A 27,772-nucleotide genomic window follows, 5' to 3' on the forward strand; every position below is an offset into this window, starting at 1 on the left:
TCAAAGTTACTACTGATAACATTTCATGTAACTTCCCTGATAAAATACTTGAGTTGTTTCTTCATTTGGGAAATTTCTATTTTTTCAAGTCTATGGTTATGTAAAAATTGTGGATCAATTATAGGATTCTGGTGCAGAGTCTAGTATTTTGCAGAAGATCATATTCTTTTCTACCTTTGTTTTGAATGGTTATACTTATTTATATATATATATATATATATTAAAAAAAAAATATATGCATGCATCAAGCATATACTCAAGAATTAAGGAAATATTTTTTCCTATCACCAAAAACCACAATCCACCAAATATACATATTCTATGCACATAAATATAATTTCTAACATGCATCTCAAACAATCACATAAATCAAGCAATCAATTTAAAATTATATAGCAAAACAATTCAACCAATATTAATAATATAATTATATATATATATTTATATAAATATATATATATATATATATTATAAAAAGAAGGGTGCTGTTGTTTTAGCTGTGTACGAATTTCAGATGTTGTTTTGGGCTTTTTTCATGTTTCCTAGTAGTAGGGTGGCTATCCCAAGTTGGTGGTACTCTTTTTCCTTGCTGGGGTTTTTCCCAATGAGTTTTTCTCAGTAAGGTTTTAATGAGGCTCCTTCTTGGGAATATGCTAGTTGTCACCCTGCGGGTTGGTGGTGGGTTTGGTGCACTTTTGCACAACGTTTTTCAGGAGCTACTCTGTTTCATATTGTACCTTGTTCTGGCCTTGAGACTATTTTGGCTCAAGCAAATTCTTAATACTATTCATTTCGTTTAAAAAAAAAAAAAAAGAAGGATCTTACAAATGACATCATCTTATAACATAAAATAGGATTTTCCATCATAAATACATTTTTTTTCTTCATGTAGGGCGATACATTGGAATTTGGTAATAGTTAGAGTAGTTGTTCATGAAAGATAAAAATTGCAAACCATAAGAATTATGTGCCAATTTGTCTATATTAGGCAAATGAATATATTTAATATACTAAATCTATACCTGTTCCTATTTATCTGTCTTTGGGAGAGAAGAAAAATTTGTTCTCAATTATGCCCTTATACATCTAATGATTTTTAGGTACAATAAAATCTTCACGCTTGGGTATTACAAAGGTCAATGGGTAAAGTAGGAAATTCAAAATAATTCTAAAAAATTAACTGTATTTCCTAAAGGATAAAGTTTTGTTGACACTCTATTTAAAATGTAAATAGAGTGGAGAAAAGAGAGATAGAAAGAAAAGAGAAAAAAAAGGCTTAAATACTTTGGAGGTACTTGAAATTGTTCCCCGTACGAAAATAAGTCCCTGGAATTTTTTTTCCGATTTCGAATCCCTGGAATTTTTTTTTTAATCAGAATAGGTCCCTACTCGTGTTAACAGCTTAGGTGACTCAATTTTTGCTGAGTCAGTGATTCCACGTGACTTTTAGATTTTTTTTTAAATACACATGAAATAAAAAATAAAATTAAACATTTACATTTAAAATTAAACCCTTAATCTAGTTAACCTAAATCCCTAATTAGATTTAAAATTTAAAATTAAACCCTTAGATTTAGCCGATGATTGAAAGAGAAAAAATGAAGATTGAAAGAAAGTAAGGTCCAAATGAAATGGAAGTGTGAATGAATGATAACTCTTGTTTAATCCATATATTTTCTTCTCTCTAGAGAGATGAATAGTATTGGAGGCAGTACTTAGTAACTACCAATTGAGAGATGAATATAGCTAATGCAATTCAAATCACAATATATTTAAATTAAACAAAGAAGATATATTCACCCTCTAATCTATATTCTATCTCATCTCTTGATTGGCATCAGGCCCTTGTTCCCCTCAATTTTTCATTAGCCACACTGAGGAAATTCAAGGGAGCAGAAAACATGGAAACCCTGTGATGTAACATGGATTAACCCTTCCTTTCCCCAATCCACACCTTGGCTATCTCTGTTTGGTTTCAGGGGTGATAGGAATGAAATCCAAGTAATAATCATGTGAGCCTCATTCAACCATTAATGGGGAAATTAAATTCATCAGACAAAGCTTTTGAAGACTTTGAAGACTTCATGTCAGCTTCACTAGCATAAGAAGAATAGAAATCCTCATCATTATCTCTTTCCTTCACCTCTTGAATTCTCTCCACAGCTTCTTTCAAATCCCATCTCTTTTCCACATCCACTTCACAACAAGCCAATGCAATCTTCAAAAGCTTCACCATTTCCCCCTCACTGCTTCTAATTTGCTCCATCTCTGGATCAAACACCTCACTACTCCACTCTCCAGGGACAACAGATTCTACCCAATCTGCTAAACTCCCCTCACTCCCTCTACCTTGTACAAAATTAGCAGGGAACTTTCCTGTGAGAATCTCCAAGATCAGTATACCAAGACTCCACACATCAGTCTTCTTTGTGATTCTACCATGCTCTAAATACTCTGGGGACTTGTAGGCCACCATGATATCAGGAGCAAGATCCTGGTTTATGACTGGTACCAACCCATAGTCATTCAGTTTTGGCTCCAAAGTCTCACTCAGAAGAACATTGGAGGATTTTAGATGTCCATGTGGTGCAATTAGACTTGGCATCTCCTTGTACAGATATTCAAGAGCTTTTGCTGTGCCTTTCACAATCTTCAACCGCGTTGGCCAATCAAGACTTGGTTCTCCTAGAGATTGGTGTCCTGAAACAAGTAACCATACCTTATATAAGTACATAATGTAACTCTCTAGGTCCATAGATATTGATGTTCTAGTGCATGTTTGGAAATCTTTCTAGAATTGATTGTAAAACCAAAATCGATTCTGAGAAGAAACTTATGTGAGTAGGTTCTGGTTGTCTAAATTGATTCTGAGGAAATAGAAATTGATCTAAACATGCTTTCAATTAGATCTTGATCATCTATTGTCCATTATAAGAAATTAGCCTGAAACATGTACATATGAGATGGTGTAGTACCATTAACCAGATTGGGAAGTACAATACTCAAGCTCTCTTAGTATCTGAGTGCAGAAGAGAGAGACACAAGTAATTAAACTGATGTATTGTGTTTTAATTTAAGATTTTATCTTGTTATGAAAAATATGCACACACACTCATGATCATAAGTATATGACAAATGGTAACTAGTTCCCTGAGGATATGAGTTTTAAAGAATCAAAAGTGGAAAGCTTTGATTGAGAAAAAAATGAGATTAATGTTATTACTACATTGAATGTTGTGTTTTTGGATTCGAAAATATCTGTTTCTTAATTTTCTGACTAGAGCTAAGAGGCCATTCGGGAATCGAAATCTTCTGTCTCTAAATTGTCTAACTCACTTCTCTGTCCCACTAATGAAATTTTGCGATGATAATAGAATACCACTCATGCAAGTTCGTAATTGCCTCAGTTATTTCTTTTTTAACTGATATGGCAAAATTTCATCAGTGAGACAGGAAATTAGGACACCAAATGAGGCTGGAGATTTCACCCGTTCTAGGATCTATGTATAATATATATACCGTGAAGGCGAACAGCCAAGCTGCCTTTCTGAACAAAGTCAGTAATCACGAGCTTCTCCTCCTTTCTGTAGTAGTAAGCCACAAGAGGGAGAAGATTAGGATGATCCAACCTTCCTATCCTAAGCATGTGCTCCTGAAACTCTTGCCTCCCAACATTGTTCATTTGCTTGAATCTCTTCACCACCACGGTTGGCCTATTTAACAAAGAAGCCTTGTAGGAAGAACTGAAACAACCACTACCCAAAATCTCAGCATTGGCTCTCAGCAGTTCTTGCATATCAAACTGCTCTCTATCATCCCTCACAAAAGATAACTTCATGCTGTCCAGTTTTCTGCTGTTGCCGGAGGATCCGGACCCTGCAGACCTTTCACTTCTATCATCTGCTACTGATTCCCTCCCTTCCATTCCTTTCTTTTCGAGGTTGCTACGTCGACTCTCTGCGGACAGTTCAGGTCCTTGTTTTCTTCTTCGACGAAGGATAAATATCACTGCTCCAATCACAAACAGTGCCGCCACACAAGCAAGAACCACAACCACAATAACACTCACCCTTGATAGCTTTTTGGAGGGGCATGCACCTAATGGAGCTCCACATAGCCCTGCATTACCTGCTCATTTGGATTATATACATATACTAGTTTAGACTCTCATATCCCACAAAGTATGCAACTATATATAGTAATTAAAGAACAAGCCAATGAAACAACATAAGATGTTAGATTTTTACAGCAATGTGGCGCCCCACCTAATTAGAAGAAAGAAATTAGTGCATGTTTGAAATTCTTCTACAATTGATTTTAAAACTTGAATTAATTATGAGGAGAAGTTTTTCTTAGTAGCTTTTGAGTGTCAGAATTGATTATGAGTAAAAAGAAGTTGATCCAAACATGCTATCAATGTTTTACTATCTCTCTGTCTCTAACTCTAAGTGAATCTTGCATGAATTCAGTGTACATAGGCACAAACAGTATTAAAATAATAGTAAAAAGATATCAAAAGTCTGGTTTTAAACTTTTGATTGTTGGTTTAACACTGTCTATGCAAGCACCACTCATGTAACTCTAGTTTAACCTGTATATCTCAACTAAGTCTTCTCATTTAATTTTAAGCATTGATGTATACAGTTATACATGAACAATTATGAGTTTAATCTGCATCCAAATTAATAACATATGTTTAGTTTTGATTATTTCTGAAGAAATAAATACCTTTTCTGAAAAAACTATATATGCATATATATAATTTGATTGCAAGCTATAATGCAAACACAAAACAAGTAAAACTAAGTGCACACTAGTTTCTTACCAGAAAATGATGAAGCTGGCATCTTACTAAGACTGGCTGGTATTTCTCCCTCTAATTGATTATTAGCTACACTGAATGATTTAAGACTTTGCTGAAATTTGGGAAGGTGGCCAGTGAACTTGTTTCCCTCCAACCCCAACTCCAAAAGCCTTGGCAAGGAAGCTAATGAACTTGGAATAGAACCTATGAACTGGTTGTTTGACAAGTAAACTTTCTTCAACCATTGCATACCCTCAAAAGCATCATCAGGAACCTCCCCAGCAAACTTGTTATTTGAGAGGTAAAGGCTCTTCAAACCCACTATCTTGTTCAGCTCAGGCCATGTGTTGTCAAAATCATTATCCATGAAGCTTATGGTTCTGAGATAAGGCAAATCATTGAGAGAGTCCAAATCAATTGTCCCCTTTAGCCTCATATTCTCCAGCTGCAAGCCCCAAACATGCCCTTGGTAGCACAGAACACCATACCAATTGCCATTATCACCAGTGCATGGTGGAACAATTGATTCATTCCATGAGGACAATGCTGCATTGGTGTTTTGCAAGGCAGCTTTTAATTTTAAAAGTGATTCTGTGTCTGGATCAGCAGCATAAGATGATGCAACAATGCATAATAAGAATGTGAAAGTTAAACCACTGATGAGTGCCATAGTGAAATTAATCAATTAAAGGGTTTGCACACACACACACACACACACACACACACACACACACACATAAAGAGGGGTGTGGCGTGCACACCCTCTCTAGATAGAAGGGCCTAGCTGCTTTGAGATGGAGATAGATAGATGCTAGTGAGGGTGAAGAAGAAGAACAACAACAACAAGAGGCTTTAGATGGCATTGGAAGGTGAAACAAGGAGAGAGAAAGAGAAGCAAGTGAAAATGCTAAGAATAGGATACAAAAGAGAGGGATGAGATTAAAGAGGTTGACGAAGTCATTTTTATTTGTTTCTTGCAATAAAATGTGTGTGTATTTTGTCATCAGAAATACACGGCCATCCTTTGAATAGCACATTATTACATCTTTTCTCATTCTGCTAATTCCCAATATTTTAGCATTTGGCAGATTCTGATATATACATGCATAATTCTGTATCATTCTTTGCCTTCAAGTCTTCAACTAATACATGAGTTTGTGTCCATTTTGGAGTTAGTTAGTCTCAAGAGCACACCAAATTAATTCTATACACTATACTGACCAAAAGGGTGTTGCTACGTAAATCAAATAAGAGAAAAATTTAGGCATCCAAGCCTAAATCTAGTCATCCATTCACTTGTAAATTAATTCTATTTTAAATTATTTAATTTTTTTGTGAAAGCAAATTTTAAGTGCTTATATCCATTCAAATGATGCCTCAATTTTTCTTTCACATTCACCGAAAAAAAAAAATGATGCATCAATTTTATATAAGCCCTTTGTAATGTGTGCATCCAAACACAAGCTTTATTAAGTTTAAGCGCTTATGACATAAACATAAGCTCTTATGTCATAAGTGCTTAATTAAGTTGTTAATAAATTTGCCAAAAATATCCGTCAATAAACCCGTCACTAAATTAATTACAGAAATCCGTCACTAAACCATAGTCCGTCACTAAAACCGTGACAAAATTGGATAGGGAAAATCATGAATAAACCAGTCACAAAAAGAGATATATAGAGCCCCCGGCGAGGATCGAACTCGCGACCTTTCGCTTACGAAGCGAACGCACTACCACTATGCTACGGAGGCTCGTTGTTCAAAATGATCTATTATATGGTTTTTATATTCATTTCTACTAATAATAGATTGACAAGACTTAAGACAAAATAATGGTCAACTAGAGTTGTACAAATAAATATATGTAGATGTATTATGTAAATAATTTAATATGTATAAATACGTATTCATACTAAGAACAATTATAAAAGATTAAATATTTCCCTTTTATACTACTTATGATATAAATATTATACAATTGTGCATTTGTGCTTGTCCATCTAATGCCATTAGTCTCATATATAGAGAGATTCAAAATACTTGTAGTGGTATCACTATCATCCATGGCCTAAGTTGGAATGTGGGGTAGGGGATAGAGACATGCTATGGTTGGATAAATGACTTTTCTCAGTAGTTATTCTAGCTGAGGTTAGTGTTATTTCTATGCATATAGAGATTGCTTGAGCTTCCAGTTTCATTTTTCTGCTTTAATAAAGGTCGGGGTTTCATTTTTCTGCTTTAATAGGGGATAGAAACCTCTCAATCACACTACAAGGTCTTTATCTCCCTGAGATTACTATTAAATCTGTAAGAGTAAGCTTCCTCCATCGCAACAACAAGATTCACGCAATCCGCCTCACACTCCACACGTCTTAACCCCTGGTTCCAAGCACGAGAAAGACCATGGAAATTCCGCAACGAAAGGGTTACCCCCAGCCTCATGCCCTTCTATACTGAAAATCCAACCACCAGTCGTGTCATGGCACGACAACCAAGCCCCATACACCTGCTTTCCACAATGAAGCCACCACCTATATTTAACTTGACCAAATAGGATGTTTGATGTAAAAATATAAAAAAAAAAAAAATTAAAATGTTTTTTTTTTCATTATTTCTTAAATAAAATGTTCAAATTAAGTGAGTGAACTATGTTTTTATATAAATACAAGTTGAAAAAGAATGCTAGCAACATTCTTTTCAAAACTATTTTGATTTCTTTTGTGATCAACATGTATTTTTTTGCAAGACCGATAACTCGTTTGATTCACTTCTCAATTTCCCAAATTAAAAAAATTAATTTTAAATTTTGTTTATTTCAAAATAAGAAAATAGTTTTTCAAAACTAATTACATGTGGCTTGAAAATTAAAAACACTAAAGTGCTTCACAAACTCATGTGCCCATCCTTACGAGAGTATATGTTTCTTACCATTAAGAGCATATCCAATGCTAGTTCTTAGAGGTGAGTTCTTAAGTTAAGAACTAGGAATGAACCCGTTCTTAAACATTGGAGATGACTGACGTGGAGTTTTTAGTTCTTATATAATCAACTTCGCTTCATGAGTTATTAGCATAAAAAACTTTTTTTTCTCTCATCCAAATTGCTTTATTATTTTATGAGTTTTGTTCTATTAGTTTATGAAAATAAAAAGTGTAAATAATGTAGTATTATGAGACCATATGAATAGTACTAAAAAGTAAGAATTGAGAACTCGTGATTAGAGCGAAATCTGCAAAAGTTGCTTGAGAATTACTTAAACATATGTAGCAGTACGAGCCCACATGAATAATGCTTAAGTACTTACCTCTAAGAACTACCATTAGAGATGCTCTAAAGCACACATTGTTATTTGCGACTTCCGAGACTCACTAAATCATATATATGAAAAAATTTGGTACTAAATAATTTATATAATTTAATAAGAGAGAGAGAGAGAGAGAAAGGAAGAGTAAAACGGTGCGTTTCTAGTTTCATTCTCAGCAGTTTGCAAAACTCAAAACCCTAATGTCTGAGCATAAACCCTGAATCCAGAGAAAAAGTGAAGACAGATAAAGTTTCAGTGGCGAGGGTGCTGGTGTTGTTTTGAGCAATCACCAACCATGAAAAACCATTCAATAGTAGCAAAGCAAGAACAACCCAATCGAAAGGGAGGTATATTTGAACCTCACAGAGCAATCGGATGCATCACCACCGGCGTCCCCTTCTCCATTCAGAGACTCGGCACCGAAACTTTCGTCACTGTCAGCGTCGGTAAAGCTTTTCAGATTTTCAACTGTGCAAAGCTCACTCTGCTCCTCGCTGGTAACAACATTCTAGGTTTCCCCTTTTTAATTTTTATTTTAATTTTTGGTCCTATTAAAATGTCCAATTTTCGATTTAGGTCCTTTACTGCCGAAGAAGATTACTGCTCTTGCCTCTTATCGTGATTACACTTTTGCTGCATATGGAACCAACATTGGAGTTTTCAAGCGCGCGCATCAGGTTCGTTCGATGCTCGATGCAAGCTCGTGGTGTTTTTTTTTGTGATTTTGGGTGCATTTGAGGAAATTTTTAACACTTGTTGAATTTTTCAGGTTGCCACTTGGAGCAGCCATAGCGCCAAGGTTAAATTGCTGCTGGTGTTTGGAGACCATGTTATTAGTGTTGATGCTGATGGCGACATGTTCATGTGGGCGTTTAAGGGGAATGAAGAGAGCAATGTTGTCCCGTTTAAGCATATTAAGCTAGATGAGAAATTTAGCCCTAGCTGTATAATGCATCCAGATACTTACATTAATAAGGTAAAAACGAAACGGCTAATCGTGTTTTCCTCCGTACATTAGATTCGTTGAATTTGTGTTGTTTAGACATAGGAAGGAATAAGGGTACCCTTTTTGATTGAGAAGCATGTAAGCAGGTTCTTATTGGGAGTGAGCAAGGCCCTATGCAGCTTTGGAACATTAGCACGGAGAAAAAAATATTTGAGTTCAAGGGGTGGAATTCACCTATCACCTGTTGTGTTGCATCCCCTTGTCTCGATGTTGTTGCAGTTGGCTGTGCAGATGGAAGGATTCATGTTCACAATATCAAATATGATGAAGAGTTGTGTACATTTACACATTCTACACGTGGTTCTGTGACTGCTTTATCTTTCAGCACTGGTAAGAGCAGGAAGCTTTCTATTCGTGTCCATTAATGCATGACACTCGCTGCAATACTGTAGAATAACGTCTTTTGACAAGTGTCCTTGTTTTACTTTTCCTTGACATGTGCCTGCTTTAGATGAACAACCCCTTCTAGCTTCTGGAGGTTCTTCTGGTGTTATAAGCATATGGAATCTGGAAAAGAAAAGACTCCATTCAGTTGTGAAAGAGGCGCATGATAGTGTTATCACATCGCTACATTTTTTTGCTAATGAGCCAGTGCTGATGAGTTCATCAGCAGACAACTCTATTAAAGTAAGATTTTTTTGGTAAACATCATCTGGGGAAAATTTTATTTTCTGAGTGTAATTGTAGATGGTTTTTGATTTACTTTTACAAAATAGGATACAAGAAGTTGTTTGTGTATTTGAGAGGTAACTCTGGTTAGGTTGCCTGCAATATCACACCCATTACTAGCGATGTAACATTATTTTCCATGTCAATGGCTTCTCCATAAAAGTTTATAAATTTATAGCGACTATAGTCAACTTATGCTGTTAGTAATCTGTTATTGATACCGTGGTTATTGGCTTCAAGCATAATAAATTTATACTGGAGAATCAAAATATGTCATTTTTTGTGCTTTGCTGGTTGTTTTCACCCTTGAAACTTGTGCTCGTAATTTTTCCATTTAATGGAGTAAAGTGTTGCAATTTAGGTAATCTGCTTAGTGAAGAGGGTTTTACAATTTTCAATTTTGGTGTTCGATTTTAATTGATCTGAGTTTGTCTTTCATGTTCCTTTTTCTTATCCATTCTTCCTGTAGATGTAAGAATATATATGGCTTTTGTTTTTCCCCAGATGTGGATTTTTGACACAAGTGATGGTGACCCTCGCCTTTTGCGCTTTCGAAGTGGGCATAGTGCACCTCCCCTTTGCATAAAGTAATAATTGTTTCCAGGTTTAGTTAATTTAAAAATTGTCATATACTTTCTTGTTTGTATATTGATTTTGATGTAAATATTGATTATTCTGGAAACAGCTTTTTCAACTCTACCATCTGCTTTTTGCTTTCATTTATCAGTTTTTCCTGGGATGAAATTTCTTTTTGTAGTGTGGTAGAAATTAATGGTTGGACTTTAATTTTTGAAGGCTCTATTTGTCATTGGCCATGCTCTGGAACAATATTGCTTTCTTGGCCTGTTTATGATGTTCATCATATTGATTCTTCTGTGGAAGTCATCTTCGTTGATTCGTTGCGGAGATCTAGAGATTTTGTGTTGCTTGTTTTATTTGAGACTATGCATTATGCCTTTTTAGTGGCTTACTTTCTTGTTAGTTTTGTGAAGGAGGTTTCATTATCCTCCCTTCGCTCCTTTTGTAACCATTATTTTTTTCAAATTAAGAGTTCTTCATTTATACATAAAGATTTTAATCACTTGGACTAACTTAAAAAAGTTATAATTTTTTCATAGTTTATCTTTTTTGGGTATTGTCACCTTAATATATAGTGGTTATAAATTTTACCCTTTCAATTTGGCATGTTTCATCTCTTAAGTCACCTGAAAAATTTGTATGGCAGGTTTTATGCCAATGGAAGACATATTCTTTCTGCTGGTCAGGATCGTGCTTTTCGCCTTTTTTCTGTAGTTCAGGTTGGTTATAATTCATTTATAGAGTATTTGTTTCTCTCGTCTGAAAACAATATCCATTTATTTCAATAAAATTATCTCTTATTTGTTTGGCTTAATTGCATTTTTGGTCCCCTTAGTTTAGAGTTTAGACTAAGTGTGCTTTTGGTCCTGGTTTTTTTCAAGCTAATCAAGTCCCTCTATTTTTAAAATGAAGAAAATTTGGTCCATCTCTGAAGTTTCATATGCATCAAATAAAAAGTCTTCATTTTCTTTTCAAGTATGTTAGCGTTTATGCTGAATTGGATATATGATACAATTTTGAAAGTTAAATAATAAGGAATTTAGTGAAAATTTGTTAAAATTTCAAATTTGAAGGATGTGAGATTAGGGTTTAATAGGTGGAAAATTGGCAGTTTTTTTTTTTTGATTGAAATTTAATATTTTGATTGTGGGTTTTGACTTTTGACAAGAATAACGTCTACACTCTACGAATAGGGATGCAACAAAAGCTAGTCCTTTACTAATGCCTATTTAAATAATAGTCTTCGTTATGCAGAATAAATTATCATTATTTGTATTATTTTCAATCTAAGGTTTCATGTTAGTTATGATAGTTTGGATATGATATCTTTCCTTATTTTAAGAATTTCATCTTTGATAAAGCATATAGGTTGGAAAATTTTAAGATTTATTAAGATTGTGAATCTAATGAGGATTATCTATCATTTCAGTTTATTTAGGTCTTCTATTATGTGTGGATTATAAATATCCTTTTAGTGCCTTGTGTATTTTTAGCTTTTTCTGATTAATTGGCATTCAGTTTTCTATTAAGAAAGTATACGAGTTAGAGGAACAAACTGTATCTAAAGGAGTACATTACGTTTTGGCTTAAATGCACTTTTGGACCCTCATGTTTTAACTTTTTGCGATTGTCAACCCTCATTTTTTTTTTTACGAATGAGAACCCTATTCTTTCAAAACGCTGCACCGTTTACCCTTCCGTCCAAATCCGTCAAAAACTTGACGGAACACGCTGATATGGCCTTCCACGTGGATAAAAGGGGGATTTAAAAAAAATGGCTTAAATGCACTTTTGGACCCTCAAGTTTACATTTTTTGCGATTGTTGACCCTGATCTTATTTTTAGTTTGAATGGAGATCATAATCTTTCAAAACATTGCACCGTTTACCCTTCCGTCAGAAGGCCAGGTAAGTGGGTTCCGTCAAGTTTTTGACGGATTTGGACGAAAGGGTAAACGGTGCAACATTTTGAAAGATTAGGGTCTCCACTCGTAGAAAAATAAGATCAGGGTCAACAATCGCAAAAAATATAAACTTGGGGGTCCAAAAGTGCATTTAAGCCTTACGTTTTTCAAAGGAGTCTTTTGCTAATAGAGCACTCTTTGGTTAACTGTGCTAAATCACTTCTCCATCCTGTATATTTGCTTTGTTCTTTGGATGTAATAAATCAAAGACAATATGGATTCTGATATTAAATATATAATATTATTTAATTATCCTGCCTTTTTACACTCCATTTCCGTTGGCATATTTTCCCCTTTTATATTGTCTATACATCATGTATTAATCTATTGTGCTTGCTTGCTGTGCATAATCATTTACTCTCCATATTTATAATGTTGATGTACTTTTATGTAAATGTTAATAGGATCAACAAAGTAGGGAGCTTTCTCAACGCCATGTTTCTAAACGTGCTAAGATACTGAAAGTGAAGGTATGGCCTGTGCTCTGATTCTGCCTTTGTTGTCTGACAGAGTTTAGCAATGCATTGTCCCTTTAATATTTCCAGTATAAATTTCAAAGGTTTTGGTTTATGCATATATATGCATGTGTGTACGTGTATACACTACAGGGTGAAGTCTTATTCGCTAAAGGATAACCTTGTGCCAGATCCTTGTAGACCAAAATTTGGAGTTTAATGTTAATCTGTATCTTTTTTATGATTCCATTTTTTAGCACTTAGTTGTCATGATTCTGTTGGAACTGACAAAATGTTATATATGAGTAATATGGTTCTCTGTGGTTCTGTTTGCTCCTGAGTATTTTTTAAATAAAATTGTTGACAGTATAGGTGCTGTCTAGGGTGGACCTTATGAAGAATATGGTCTACCGTTGGACCATTAGTAAAAGCTGTTGTATAAGTTTCTACTTTAATGAATGGCTCAAATGTATTACTGAATGAATACCTGGAGTTAAAGGAGTTCCAAAAATTGCTATTTGGTCCTTTTATTTTTCCTTCCCCGAAAAACTCTTGACCAAGAGGTTGCTGTCAGTTCAATGGAGAGCCTAAATGTACGCCATGTTCTCATGTTTTTTGCATGTCTGTTTGTACAGGAGGAAGAAATAAAATTGAAGCCTGTGATTGCTTTCGATTGTGGTAAGTTCTTACTTTGACATTTATTCATACAGGTGTAATTTTGTCAAAACCAATCTTACATGGAACTTAATCTTTATACTAATTGTTTCATTGAATTAATTTATTAAAAGCATGGCTGAGAACTGATTGAGTATAGAGGCTTGAAAAAAATGAGCATTGAGTGATTATATCTGTCTTACCTTTTGGCTAGTTTTATCAAGATTTAGTAATTGGCCATAATATTTTGGAATTACGGGTGCTGGCTTTCTTTTTTGTTTTAGATAAAACCTTAAATCATTAAGGATGGGCAGGAATTTTTTTCTGAATTTTTGGGAATGGAGATCCTCCATAACAAACAGAAAAAACAACAAAGAAAAAGAGAAAACGTCAATGGAGCTATGCTCTGCTCAATCTCCGTAAATATCATTTAAGGAAACCCCCCTTGCACCAAATAGAAGCCAATCACTAAATATTGTTCCAAATAAGCTATTGAGTGAAATAAAACTTGTTAGAAACTCGTGATTACGCTAAGGTACATATGTAGGTAATTTAACCATTATTGCACTTCAAGCATTCTTAATGAAATTATAATATAATTTGTTTCCAGAAGTATCATACTTTCTTTTCTTGTGTAAACTTCAGCTGAAATTAGAGAACGTGATTGGTGCAATGTGGTTACTTGCCATATGGATACTGCCCAAGCATATGTGTGGAGACTTCAAAATTTTGTTCTTGGTGAGCATATATTGAATCCGTGCCCTGAAAATCCAACACCTGTAAAGGTTAGCAATTCCTCTTCATTGAATATTTTGTTTCCCAACAATGGTTGCTTTCTAAGAAGATATGTAAAATGCTCTGCTTATTTTAGCAACTTACTAGATTTTGTTGCTTCAAGTTCCTTTGTATAATGAGTTGGTTACGTGGTATAACAATGATACAGAACATGTGGGATTCCTGTCTCAGGTTGTTATTATTTACAGGGATTTTGACAAACTATTAAGAATTCCAACTGACTGCTGCTTTTATATTGTAACAGGCTTGTGCAATCAGTGCTTGTGGCAATTTTGCCATTTTAGGGACAGCAGGTGGTTGGATTGAGAGGTTTAACCTTCAATCTGGACTTCACAGGGGTGCTTACATTGACAAGTCAGAATCAAGAAGTTGTGCTCATGATGGTGAAGTCGTTGGCGTTGCTTGTGACTCAACAAACACACGCATGATAAGTGCAGGATATCAAGGAGATATAAAGGTTCATATTTCTTGTTTGACGTTACATTGTAATTCTCGCTTGTTAAAGTTTATAAAAAGCGATCATAACCATTTTAGTTGGCATGTCTACGTGGTACTGGAAATCTTTATTTATATCTGTTTTATTGCAGGTTTGGGATTTCAAAAAACTTGAGGTTATATCCAGATTGGAGATCGGTTGTTCTGTTATTAAGATTGTTTACCATCGTTACAATGGTAAACTGAGTTTTTATTACTTCCATATCCTCTATCCGTTTGTTTGTCCCTTCCTAATTCCTTATTTTGTTTAAAAATACAATGTATGAAGAGAGGAGAAGAAATTCCTGCTGTATAATTCACATTCTTGTGTCATGAAATGATTGAAGAGTTTTAATGTTTTTTTAGGTCTCCTGGCTACAGTAGCAAATGATCTTACAATCAGATTGTTTGACGTCGTGGCTTGCCGACTTGTTCGTAATTTTGGAGGTCACACAGACCGTATAACAGACTTGTGTTTCAGTGAGGATGGAAAGTGGCTTCTCTCATCTAGTATGGATGGAAGTCTTAGAATTTGGGATGTGATGTTAGCAAGACAGATAGGTTTGATAGAAGTCGATGTGCCTATCACAGCATTATCTCTGTCCCCAAACATGGATGTTTTAGCAACTACCCATGTTGATAAAAATGGGGTATACCTGTGGTGAGTTTCCAAATTTATTTCTTGTTTCATGGAACACAATTTTGCAAAAATTATTTTCTATTTTCCAATTTTTTGTTGCATCTGATATATATATATATATATATATATATATATATTCTTTTATGGTCTTTGGTGTGTAAATAAAATCTTTTTCTAGAATAAAGTCACTGGAGTATAACATTTTCCTTTAGGCAACTTTCTCCATATAAAACGTTTTCATTATCATGTCTGGTTTTGTTGAGTTTCTGTAAGACACGTGGGAAAACAGTTAACTTTGTAACTTGAATGACATTGAATGGAACGATATTTTTATTTGTTGCAAGATTAAGTAGAACATATTAGTATTATACCATTTTTAATTGAGAAATATTATCAGGGTAAACCGGCAAATGTATTCTGGTACTTCAAATGTTGATTCGTATGCAAGTGGAAAAGAGGTCGTGAGCGTCAAGTTGCCATCTATATCTTCCACAGAACGTTCTCAAGTTGAGCATTCTAATGAACTGGAGAATACCTCTCAACCTGAAGATGTTCAGGGTTTCCCAGCACAATATAAGCAAATACCTGATTTAGTTACACTTTCATTGCTGCCAAAGAGCCAGTGGCAAAGTTTGATCAATTTGGACATAATAAAGGTCTTCACTTCAGCAGAATTCTGTCTCTTGTTATGAACTTCCATACCAATTTAATTTCCTTCACTTTCATTTCTCTTTCTTCTTATGCTTGTAAATGACATCTAGTTTGTTCTGCTTGTCGAATTACAAATTCTAAATTCCAGGTTCGCAATAAACCAATTGAGCCTCCAAAAAAACCTGAAAAGGCTCCATTCTTCTTGCCTTCAGTTCCATCCCTCTCTGGGGAAATACTTTTTGAGCCTGGTAAGTTATCAGAAAAGGAGGATGGAACAGGTGGTGAAAAACCAATGAGCAGGACAAGATTAGAAGCGACACCGTCCCGTTTTCTGTATCTTCTTCAAACCTCAAAAGAGACAGACAGTTGTAAGAATCCAACTGTTTTATTTTTATTTGCTTATTGTATTGGTTGCAGTCTATTAGAATTTATACATTCTCTGAAAGCTTATATTGCAAACATCTCTTAACATTCGACATTACGTATTGCAGATGGAGCATTCACTGATTATATCAAAGGGTTATCGCCATCGGCCCTGGATATGGAACTTCGAATGCTTCAGGTCATTGATGACGATGATCAGCAAGAAGCTGAGAATAGACCTGAATTTGTATCAATTGAACAGCTTCTGGATTATTTTATTTATGAGCTCTCCTGCAGAAATAATTTTGAGTTTATTCAAGCTGTTATCAGGCTATTTTTGAAGGTTTGGAACATCTCTTGTTCTTGGCCAGTTCAACTGTTATACTTTATAGAGTATAAATGGACGTGTTTTTTTCCCCCTAGCTGTATGCTTACAATGTTTCTTCATCTTGCCAGATACATGGTGAGACAATACGGAAACAGCCACACTTACAAGAAAAGGCAAGGAAGCTTCTAGATGTTCAGCGCATGGTATGGGAGAGGGTAGATAAATTGTTCCAAAGTACAAGGTGTTGGGTTGCGTTTCTTAGCAAGACCCAAATTTAGGTGTTGCGAGCCCTTGACTTGCGAAATGTCAACCCTTTGTGATATAGCCTAGCAAAAGATGAAAACAGAACCTTGAGAAAGATTAAGTATTTGTTCTTGACTCCAGTTCCTCAGATTGATGATAGAGAAATTAGAGCAGCAAGTTGGTGGATGAGATTTCCTATTATCATTAATTTTTGTGGGTGTTCATATCGAGAATTTCATGTAACAGGATTAGAATAAGTTTGTTATACAATCTTCATACGAGGGCAAATTTTGCAACAGGCAAATTGCTATATACATTTTTTATTCAATGAAAATTTCCAGATTTTGTGCTCATATTTCTTCCTTAACTGACAGTTGTGCTGTAAGGTAAAAAAGGACGGATGGTTAAATGTAAGAGTCATGCAAAATTGCAGATCTACTACAATTTGCAATACTGAATATTTTGGTTTCCTTTGGAAGTCCTATGCAATATAGATGGCTATGTTATGTTATGCTTACTCCCTTTAATATTGGACCACTTGGTATCATTTTTATTACCACCAATTATCCACTGAGTTGGTTTTCATACTTCTTTTTTTGGTTGGGGAAATCTCAGACTTTCCTGAAGCTTAGTAAGGGAGTCCTAAGTAAAATAACTTTGCTTATTTAAATTGTTATTAAAACACGGTTAATATTACTTTCCGATGTACCAAAAAAAAAACACAGTTAATATTTGAAATTCTAGGCATGGCTTTTGATTGATAATGTACAATTACTTTCAGGTTTGGCAGTAAAAATGACGTGACAAATTGTTAGGGTGGGAGTAAATCTTTTAAGTTTTCATCCATGAACTTTCATATCTCAATATTGTTCAATTTTGTTTGTTTAGTACATCTATCCTTGCATTTCAAGGATCTCTGAATTACGTTTCAAAAAAAAAAAAGAATCTCTGAATTAAGGACATAAAAAAGCAGAAAATTAAACTCTCCAATAATTATTTTATGAGGATGCTAGTTGCTTTTATTTTTTGACACTTTTCCTGGACAAAGCAATACACGATTTCGGTATTCTCCAAGGGCCCATATTGGGAAAATGTTTCTGTATGCAGAGTAGTTGACAACACCAGTCTGGTTATAAACTCCCATGATTTCCTACAAAAGATCATAAATTTGTTAAAATACATGCAGATTAACTAGAGTTGATTAGATAAATAAAATATGAAAAAAAACATTTATTTAATAAAAGATATGTAAAATTACATAGAATTCACACAATACATAGTGACCAAGTTAGCCAAGTGTTACATTTGAGCTAATATGTTTTCTAATAAGAGGGATTATATGTGAATATTCTGTTTGCATCAATCAACACACGATTTAGCGGCGGTTTTTAACCGTCGCAAACATTAGCAATGGTTTAAAACTGCTAAAACGTGTGTTGATTGAAGGCCATATGAAAACCGGATGTCTGAGTAATATTTTCATTCTATTAATAGGACTATAGGAGTAGTGCCCCAGTTTGTGACACTTAAAGCACTTGACTTTTATCTTATCAAAATTCCTCTGAGAACTCTGATTATCATAGTTCCTACCAGGTCCTACTCTCCTCTTGGAAGATTCAGGCCTATTAGGGTCATTTCTGGAGTAATACTGTCTTTGGGTTCACCCTGCCTTGTTGTTCACGTTCCCTTTGCCCTTCCATTTCTTCTTTTTTTTCTCATTATTTATAATTATGCCTGCCTTCAAGGCTTGTTCTGAATTCTACCCAGTTACACTTCTCACAGCTTGATCAAAAATCGTAACACACAACTTCAATTCGATCACCATCCAGATCCTAGATCAAGGCTAGCTCTTGATGCCAATTTGTTAGAGATAGGAGAGAACAATAGAAAGAGTGTATGAGAGAGTGATCATTCTTCCTCAATTAAAACAGAATGAATTACACAACCTTATATAGAAGGCTTATTATCACTAACTGAACTAACTATTCTATGCTATAGCTATATAACTGACTTAACTAACTAACAGTTATTAACACCTTAACATTTGAATTATGACTACAACACTCCACACTTAATTGTTACCTGTTGGGGAAACTCCCCATTTTCCATTTGTGAATTGATCAACACCTTGGCCGCACGATGCAATGGGGTTGGGTCTCTTTCTGCCTATATGATAAAATAAAGAATGACATGCTCTTATGAACTATCTCACTTTTATAAATATTCTGAAAAATCAGTTCCACAATAAGCTTAGTTTCACATTGCCTTATTATATGTTATACCTGGCCTCCTTCAATAAGCGCTAGCATAGCCCAAGCTGTGTTCACTAGATGAGACTTATTTCCTTCTAGATTTGTATATACCTGTTTGCACAATTGCTACCATTAATTAGTGCAATGCTATGCTAAAAGGAATTGAACTAAGCTTAAGATGAATAGTTGTAGATTATTTAATAAAGAAGTGTGAGACGGGTAAGTTTCATGTTAATTACCTTGAGCTCGCATGAAAGATAACTCTCTCCCCAGCCACCTGAAAGTAGCTGTTTGGAAAGCAAAAATTCACATGCTCTTCTAATGCTTTTGCTTTCTTGGTAGCTCTTACTTGCAGCTATGAGCCCCTTTATTCCAAACCATGTTGCATATGTATAACAGATTCCCCATGATCCATACCTAGTTAGTTAATTACAAATCTTTATTATTTTGCCATTTCAATAGTCATTTGACCATAGAATTCAATATAGCCAATGAAAAATTGCAGGCAAAAATGTTGGTTAACTTTTATTTCTTTATATCAAGATTGCCTGAGCAAGAGGTTTTCAGAAAGTCACTATTGAATCTGACTCTCAATTGGCTATTTATTTTCTGGATAAAGGCTGCCTAGATTCTAACCCCAGTGCACCCTGATCTGAGAGATTAACGGTTTGATCAATCAGTTATCTCATTGTCACTGGAAGCACATCTATAGGGAAGCTAATTCAGTTGCGGATACTTTTGCCAAAAATGGGTTATCCTTGCTTATGCCTATGAGAATTTATGATAGTCTTCCATCCTTTAGTTTGGTTCCCTTTATATTTGATTCTCGTAACACACTGTATGTAAGGAACTAGTTCTCAGTTGCTTGGGCATCTAAGCCCCTTTTAGAATAAAAAAAAGTTAGACAGGCAAACTTTCTCTTTCTTTGTTCACTTCTGTATCATCGTTTTGCAATGAAAAATGTTGGCCCTTTGATTCTATCCAACATGCGTAAAGAAACTTAACTCCTTGCAGTCGGTCATCAACCAGGGTAAAAAGGAGGAAGGTTGTGTCAGGCTTTCGTGAGTCAGACTAAAACTAGCTGATATCTTTAATATGTATTAGATGATATCCATATAGCCGACCTCACTTAGTGGATAAAAATTTCGTTGTTGTCGTTGTTTACTTGGCTTGGAAATTTGTATTTCCTAAATCTAAGTCCCTCCATTTTTTGAAACGTTTTTCTTGAACTAGTATGCATGGACGAGATGTACTAAAAGAAGTGGGTTTCGAAAGCAAACCATGAGCCATCAGCTAATTGTGTGCTTTCGATATAGCGTGCCGCCTTAGCGATACAAGAGTCTATTTCCCTTCTCCTGTACTCTGGATATCGTTGTGTGAATAAGGCAAGACCTTGAATTGCTGCTGATGTGCATTCTACATACCTGTAGAAAATTACGGACTCATTACAAATCCAAACCACAGTAATGTTGGCACATAAATTGAAAATATGTCAGACTTACTGATAATCAATCATGATATCTCTAAATGTTTCAACTGGGTTTATTTTCTGTGACACAAACAAAAGTGTTAAAATTTGAATCAAACATTCCTTAATAAAGCGAAAGATAAGGTAACTGTTGTTTGGATGCAAACCAAACAGCACTTATTCGAACTTATTTGGTGCATTTTCTAGCTGATAACCTCCAACAAGCCTCTATCCGTACGAGCACAAGGTTTTACCTCTAGCCATGCATAAGATCTTGTGAGCTCATAGGATGCAAATCCACCGTTTTCATTCTGCAATATGGAAGAGCAGATTAACTAAGCCATATGGCATCAGGTTGAAGTCCTAAATTTGAACATTAGTCCTGTTAACTAGTGCACAAGAAAATACTTAATGATTCAAGGAATAGAAAGCTTTTATGAAAAAAGTTAGATTTAATACATTGATGACTTCAAAAGTTGCAATTTTCAATTTTCATTCAGTTATGATTCCTTCACCAGGCTCAAGCATATATAGTTTCTTGAAGTTGATAATAAAATGTCTGAACTTGCATATGAAGTAACAAGTGATGGATGACTTCAAGTTAAGTTGAATAATGAATAGTTGACCTTATTATGTTATTCTCCAGGCTTAGGATCCTCTCAAGCAACATGACACAAACTTAAGTAAAACATTGTGTCTATCTCTCTCTTCATAAATATTCAAGGAGTCCACCTATTTAATACGTATGAAGAGAGCGATAGATACAAATTGATTCTCCAATATCACAGACCACAACACTCTGGTCCACTAATTTACAGTTCCCATTGTACTACTTTTAACTGTGGCATTTTCATTTGAGTGAAATCCACTTTGTATAACCTCTCAAGACATGGATATCTTCTCCAGGCTTAATGAAAACATGCTTGAACCAACTTATCTTTCCTCAGAATCATTTTTGACATCCAGAAGTTACTCAAATGCTTCTTTGCAAAATTGATTTTGGATTTAGAATCAATTATAGAAGACTTTACAAAATTATAGAAGACATTCCAAACTTGCACTTACTTTTTACAGATATAGAACGAACCCGTTTAGTGCTATATATGTTTGGTATGATTAGTGGGTACCTGCATAGATAAAACCCAACTAACAGCATCATATAATTTTTCTGTTTCCATAGCTTTCCCAACAGTTTCAGATGGAAAGTTTGATAGCAAAATGGCTGCCTGAAAAGAACATGAACAGAATAAACAACATGATCACTTTCATATAACCTAGTGATTTAAGTATCTATTAGCTTACTTTCAATATGATTTAAATGCTCTAGCTGTCATCTAAATTAATTCATAAAATCCCCATCATTATCTATAAAGCCTTATGCTCAAATGACTTTTATCCAGTCAAAAAACTTTTATTATTCTGAGAACTTTCACTTGTAGAAAGCAATTTGATTATGATAACAATGAGATTCCATATTACCATGTTTTGGGAAATGCTCATTTCAAAAGAGTTGTCCTGTTTTCAGCCAAATAGAAGTTTCATTTTAAGGCAAGAGCTAATTTTGTTTCTTAATTTAACTGATCTTAATGTTTGACAAATTGGTTCTATTGAAAGTTGAAACTAGTGGCAATTCCATTCATCAAAGTTTACCTTCAAGCCTTCTGCAGTGCAATCTGATACAGGCCAACCATTGTCTGGAGTTGAGAAACCCCAACTACCTTTCGAAATGTGGCGATACCAGGCACTAGGGTTACTAGAGCTGTTTGTTGTAATCTTCAAAGCCAAACCAACGGATTTGTCATAATCAATATTTCATACAATATATATCTTAGTTTCTTCTATACTTCTCAGAAGTTTCAGTTTATATAGAATACCTGTGAGCATTTAATGAACTCATTTGCTCTTTTAAGCATTGAACCATACTCATCATCAAGGTTGGTAGCCAAGATAGCTTGAACAGAAAAAGCAACATCCCAAAGTTGAGAACCGCCATATCCCTAACATAGAAAAACTGTATCAGAATTTTCAAGGGAATATGTAATCGCAACACTAAATTGAATTCAAAGATGCAACTTATGAAGATACAGGTATTTCATTTTTCCTATCAAAACTTAAAGGATATTGTTGGTTTAAAGAATCTGATAGTAACATAATGGCAAAGAGCTAATTGATGTAGAACCTGCATTTTCATTCCATCCTCAGCCACCCAGAGATAGTCTTTGATTCTTGAAATGTGATACTTAAATGCCTGGGAATTGGGGTCCTCCAACCAGCAACATATCATGTTTAATACCTGTTTTAGAGGGCTTGTTAGTTTAGTTCTCTCAATTCAAATTAATAAGTAATTCAACAAAATGTTATTAGTTTGCAACCACAAATGGTGACAGACAAAATGTTCAGTTAGGTGATAGGATCTTTTCACCTATCTGGTGCTTTATGCAAATGTTTTGAATAAGGCATATTTAACTCAAAGAAAACCACTACTATTATATTGCTGAAAGAAGTAAGTTAAAGCATGTTCAGACTATTTTCTCTTTCATCAGAATAAGTTCTGACATCGAGAAACTACTCATAGAAGCTTCTCCCCAAATATTGATTCTGACTCCAATATCAATTGTAGAAGTGTTTCCTAACATGCATTAAGACTGTCTTGAGATAATCAAGGAAGGTTGTTATCCATCTTTCACTTTAGACAAGTGGGTGATATGCCCATGTTTTCTAGCTATCATGCATATTGAGTTAAAATGAATGGATTTTTCTGGTAACATATCATTGACACATATTTTCAAACATGTGGTCTGTGTATTAACTTAATAATGTGAGTTTTAAAGCCAGTGATAAACAAGATGATACAAAAGTAGTTAATGCTATAACTTTATTTACCTTATTAACGGGGCCAATGCAAATGTAGTTTGATGCTTCATCCTCGTTGTGTATATGTTCCATTACATGATGGAGCGCTTTCTGCCTTAGCCTGGAGAAGAGCTTGTGTGTGAGAAGAGGTTCCCCAACATGGTGAAGCAAACCCCATAAAATGTTTTGGATTCCTGGGCGTGGATGACTCAAATCTTCCTGCAATAAACAGACAGCAACATTGCAACTAAACTAATGTTAATGTCAGTAATATATTTTAGCCATGATAGTATAAGCTTATAAAATACATTATAAGTTTATATGTTGTTTGGTACTAATATTGTATAAGATAAAGATAAACTTACCAATGATTCTACTCTTATACACTAAAATGATAGAAATGATAGATGGGTAAAGGCTTGATAAGATTCTAATGTATAAACTAATTGAAATTATGTAATCCACTGCCACAACACCCACCACCCTCAACTGCCACTATTGTCGATGTCGCCATTGTCACCACCACCTCCGCCATTACCACCACCTGCTGCCACTGCCGCCACTCACTACCACCACTCTCCACCACCCTCATCCTCCACCAAACATATCATTATATCAATTTAAATGATATAGTAAGTTATATAGTATATGATCAAACTTCGTATAATATTAAATTTTTATCAGATAATATTCTATCAAGTCTAATGCTATCAGGTCTAATACTATCAGAATTTATACTATACACATATCAAATGAGCCCTAAAAATATATGCTAAAAAATAACAATTTTAATCACTTTTGGAACTCATTTGGACATTTAAAATTTTCGAATGAGATTGCATTATGTAGGCATTCGAGATAGAAGGTTGATTTGTAGACCACTGAATTGTGATAAATCATTCCCGGCATCCACTTTTGTGGAGATCAAAATTAGAAAATAAAATTGAATTTTGAGGCGGTCAAAATTCATCACAAAAGGAAATGTCAAAAGCGATAGTTTATAAGTATATAAAAAATTACTAATATTGTACCTTGGCACATAGATTTCTAGCCTCATTCCAATCGAGGAGATGATAGGGAAGAGTATAGAGCTCCTTTCTTAGGGATAACACAAGTGCATTGAAAGGACCCACAAATCGTCTACCATATAAATATGACATCGAAAGATATACAAGCCGTGTGTGACACCACATCCTTCCTGTCAATAGTATGGGACACACACGTCTCAATTTATTGTTTATGATAAATTACATAAATGTTTGCTAAAAGTTATAAAGATCAAACGATGAAGTTACTTGACTTTTCTAACCAACGTAATAGTATGTGTACATAAATTTTTATTGACATATTTCCGACACACATTTTTAGGGTGGATTTAACTGCCGCAAACATTAATGGCCATCATAAAACTATCAAATTAAGTTACGAGACCTGGATGCGAAGGAAGAGAGTATGGGAGCAGCCAAAGCTCTGGAGGCATTGGGTTGATCCCTCGCCATTCATATACGCCAAGCACCTGATTTTTAAATTAACACATTTTCATTAGAGTACTAATTAATAGAAAGACATCTGATTTGAGTGACATTCAATTGACATATGTATTAACGGTTGTTTTTAATCACTGCCAATGTTTTAAAAATGATCTCTAATTCATATCTCAATTGGATAATAAATCATGATATTGACAATTCTCATAAACAAACACACTTACTGAAAGCCAGAATTTGCCCCATGAGGGAATAGAAGTTGCGCCTCCACGGTCAAGAATCCACTTCCTTGCTTTCTTCATGGCGCCATCTCCACCGTCAATGTCTTCTCCAAGTAATCTCATGGCAACATAGTTGAGGACCGTCCCAAACATTGTGGTGGGGCCTTCTATGTGCAATCCCCACCCGCCATCTTCATTTTGGTGGTTTAACACATACCGCTTCATCTCGCTTTGATGCTCAGGTGACAAGGCTGCATTGAGGGCCCCAGTCACCGATAATCCAATCACCTACCCATAATTAAACCAAGGCTCTTATTTATGAGTCTTACTCATTTTGCTGGACACATTATTTGGTCTCCCAATTAATTGATGGTAAGTTTGTTTTAACTTGCACTTAATTCACATTAGCATGAGCAAATAATAACTTGTTCATTAATCTATTTTCAATTGCGTTAGGTGATTTTTTTGTTAAACCAATTCCCACAACCAGTAGTTGTGAGATTAATCTCTCACTCCCACAATCAGGACACTGAATAGTAAAATGCTAACCATGATTGTTTCAATAAGGAGCATAAAGTTGTCTATAAAATATAAATGAATATAAAAAGAGTTGTCTAGCTTCGCCCTAAAGTTCAAGATTTTTTTTGACCTAACCAATAAGATTATTTATAAAAAAAAATTATGAAATTTCTTACCCTTATCTTAAATTATATTGATTCATTTAAATGAGGTTAAATCAAACCTAAAAATTTAGACAATCAAAAAATAATTGAATGAGATTTGTGATAATTGAAATTTCAACGACACCGCTGACACCTGCAGTTTGTGGCAGTTGAACAGTTTTCAACTGCTACAAACCATCGAACCTTTTTACTCTTCAGTTTGAGGCAGTAAAAAACCACCACAAACCGCATGTGTGCGAGTGTCGCCAAAATTTCAGCATACACAAATGAGAGCGCTCATATAAAATTTCTATTGCGACCAAACAAAAAAGAAAGGGATTTGCTGTTACCAATCCGGGGAGCATAAACATAGCGCCAGCATAGTCACCAGGCCAGAAACCATCCTGAGCCTGCAGGGTTGAGTAACATCTCAAGGCTCTTTTCAGTGTGTCTTCCACAACTTCCTCAGTTATATCTTCCTCCTTTTGAATGTTCACATTCTTAACCTTCATGTTTACTCCATTTTCCCTCTCAAACTACAAATGGTTCATAAACCAAATTAAAGTTATAGTAGTACTGAGCTCAACAATATTTATATGTATTAATTAATAGTGAAGAGAATCACATGCATTTATATGTATCAAACTAAACATGAATTGCATGTACCTGGAGTCTCATTAAGAGATCAGAACTATTCTTAGTTTTGAAGCGGTTTTGGTTAAATTCTTTGCGAGCTTGTTCCACTTGAGCTCGTTCTTGTTCAGTTCCAAGATCAGGATCAAACTCCCAGAACTGTCTTCCAACATGGTTATTCACACTTCTAATCAACTCATCCTCTTTGCTCTCTGAAATCCTTAGCTTCCACATCTTTTCTCTCTTCTAATTTTTATTTTTCATTCTCCTTTCTTTTAAGATGTTCAATTGATAGCACTGAGTAGAAGTCGTTGCTGGGGCCATCTAATAAATTGTCTTCACCTCAAATAATGAAGGAAATTCAGTGTGTGGATCCCAATAGTAGAGTCAACCAATAGTCAATGATTGTAACGAGTCCATGGAGAATTGACTCAGAAAAGGATTGAAGCCATAGAATTCTAATTTCTGAGGAGTGATTCAAGTTAGTCAGTCCTCTACCGCAACACTGACTGTAGGGGTAAAAAATTAATCACACGATTGTAGGGATATGATTTTAGAGATACATTGATAAAGATAAAATATTGGTCAGTTGATGCTGTTAATTCTCACTCAGAAAGCTAATGGCTCTAATGAGGCCATAGAATTCCAAATCTTTCAAATTGGTCAGCTGACCTGTTATAGTGATCCAGAACTAATCAATGACTTTAATGAGGCCACATAATTCCAACAAGTTTTTCAAATTGGTCGGCTAGTGGCATAAAATTCTAAGGAACATGTCATATGAAAATTCTACCGTTTTAAAAGAATATAAAACACTACGTTATGTCAAATGGTTGCTGAGAAATTCACAACCCAATAAAAATATCAACACATAAACAAGCAAAAAATCACAATCCTCTATTAGGCTTGACATCAATAATTAATGATTCATAAACATTGATACAGTAGGACATAAAAAAAGGCTTAATAGCTCATTTGGTCCCTCACTTACACGATTTTACATTTTTGATCCCCATTAAAAAATTTGCACTTTTGATCCTCCACATTGCTTAATTTTTTTCCAAAAAGAATCCATATTTGGGACAAAAACGGCAAAAGTGTGTAAATGTGAGTGACTAATTTTGCTAATTTTTTTCTGGAGGGACCAAAAGTGCAAAATTGTGATAAGTGAGTGACCAAAAGAGTTATTAAGCCTGAAAAAATACATTTTTTCCTTCACATTTTTCTGCGGATTTTGCATCGGAAATATTTGAAGGAGAAGTTCGTAA

The 27,772-nt window shown here is 34.8% G+C and overlaps 3 protein-coding genes and 1 non-coding gene across 4 annotated transcripts; 1 reads left to right on the top strand and 3 right to left on the bottom strand.

The window, feature by feature from the left end:
* Positions 1-1,616: 1,616 nt before the first annotated feature.
* LOC130739124 (pollen receptor-like kinase 1) lies at positions 1,617-5,642 on the bottom strand. The gene is made up of 3 exons (XM_057591352.1): positions 4,826-5,642; positions 3,520-4,128; positions 1,617-2,700 (listed from the first exon to the last, which is right to left on the bottom strand). The coding sequence occupies exons 1-3, from the start codon at positions 5,472-5,474 to the stop codon at positions 2,024-2,026; spliced, it is 1,935 nt and encodes a 644-aa protein (XP_057447335.1). The 5' UTR covers positions 5,475-5,642; the 3' UTR covers positions 1,617-2,023.
* An 842-nt stretch (positions 5,643-6,484) lies between these two features.
* Positions 6,485-6,556, bottom strand: TRNAT-CGU (transfer RNA threonine (anticodon CGU)). The gene has a single exon. It is a non-coding gene; the product is annotated as a tRNA-Thr (tRNA).
* Positions 6,557-8,263: 1,707 nt separating this feature from the next.
* Positions 8,264-17,281, top strand: LOC130739125 (U3 small nucleolar RNA-associated protein 21 homolog). The gene is made up of 17 exons (XM_057591353.1): positions 8,264-8,605; positions 8,685-8,785; positions 8,878-9,084; positions 9,201-9,444; positions 9,566-9,741; positions 10,288-10,370; positions 11,009-11,081; positions 12,730-12,795; positions 13,416-13,458; positions 14,080-14,219; positions 14,474-14,686; positions 14,817-14,901; positions 15,070-15,364; positions 15,741-15,999; positions 16,143-16,362; positions 16,486-16,700; positions 16,814-17,281. Exons 1-17 carry the CDS (start codon positions 8,404-8,406, stop codon positions 16,961-16,963), a joined length of 2,772 nt encoding a protein of 923 aa, XP_057447336.1. The 5' UTR covers positions 8,264-8,403; the 3' UTR covers positions 16,964-17,281.
* Positions 17,282-17,768: 487 nt separating this feature from the next.
* Positions 17,769-26,840, bottom strand: LOC130739126 (cycloartenol synthase-like). The gene is made up of 17 exons (XM_057591354.1): positions 26,538-26,840; positions 26,222-26,407; positions 25,213-25,497; positions 24,933-25,017; positions 24,533-24,699; positions 23,532-23,720; positions 22,828-22,941; positions 22,523-22,645; positions 22,299-22,421; positions 21,776-21,874; positions 20,903-20,959; positions 20,683-20,729; positions 20,461-20,604; positions 19,420-19,597; positions 19,211-19,291; positions 19,011-19,094; positions 17,769-18,078 (listed from the first exon to the last, which is right to left on the bottom strand). The coding sequence occupies exons 1-17, from the start codon at positions 26,736-26,738 to the stop codon at positions 17,938-17,940; spliced, it is 2,304 nt and encodes a 767-aa protein (XP_057447337.1). The 5' UTR covers positions 26,739-26,840; the 3' UTR covers positions 17,769-17,937.
* Positions 26,841-27,772: the final 932 nt, after the last annotated feature.

Source organism: Lotus japonicus, chromosome 2 (genome assembly GCF_012489685.1).
Source record: "Lotus japonicus ecotype B-129 chromosome 2, LjGifu_v1.2".
Classification (NCBI taxonomy): Eukaryota; Viridiplantae; Streptophyta; class Magnoliopsida; order Fabales; family Fabaceae; genus Lotus; species Lotus japonicus.

Coding starts and splice junctions, on each gene's coding strand:
- LOC130739126 (XM_057591354.1), bottom strand. CDS start 26,738: ATGTGGAAGCTAAGGATTTCAGAGAGCAAAGAGGATGAGTTGATTAGA. Junction 25,498..26,221: donor TGTTTATGCTCCCCGGATTG/GTAACAGCAAAT, acceptor AATTATGGGTAG/GTGATTGGATTATCGGTGAC. Junction 24,700..24,932: donor CTCTCTTCCTTCGCATCCAG/GTCTCGTAACTT, acceptor TACTATTGACAG/GAAGGATGTGGTGTCACACA.
- LOC130739124 (XM_057591352.1), bottom strand. CDS start 5,474: ATGGCACTCATCAGTGGTTTAACTTTCACATTCTTATTATGCATTGTT. Junction 4,129..4,825: donor GCCAGCTTCATCATTTTCTG/GTAAGAAACTAG, acceptor CCAAATGAGCAG/GTAATGCAGGGCTATGTGGA. Junction 2,701..3,519: donor CTTGGCTGTTCGCCTTCACG/GTATATATATTA, acceptor TACTTGTTTCAG/GACACCAATCTCTAGGAGAA.
- LOC130739125 (XM_057591353.1), top strand. CDS start 8,404: ATGAAAAACCATTCAATAGTAGCAAAGCAAGAACAACCCAATCGAAAG. Junction 8,786..8,877: donor TTTTCAAGCGCGCGCATCAG/GTTCGTTCGATG, acceptor TGAATTTTTCAG/GTTGCCACTTGGAGCAGCCA. Junction 14,902..15,069: donor TGTTTACCATCGTTACAATG/GTAAACTGAGTT, acceptor ATGTTTTTTTAG/GTCTCCTGGCTACAGTAGCA.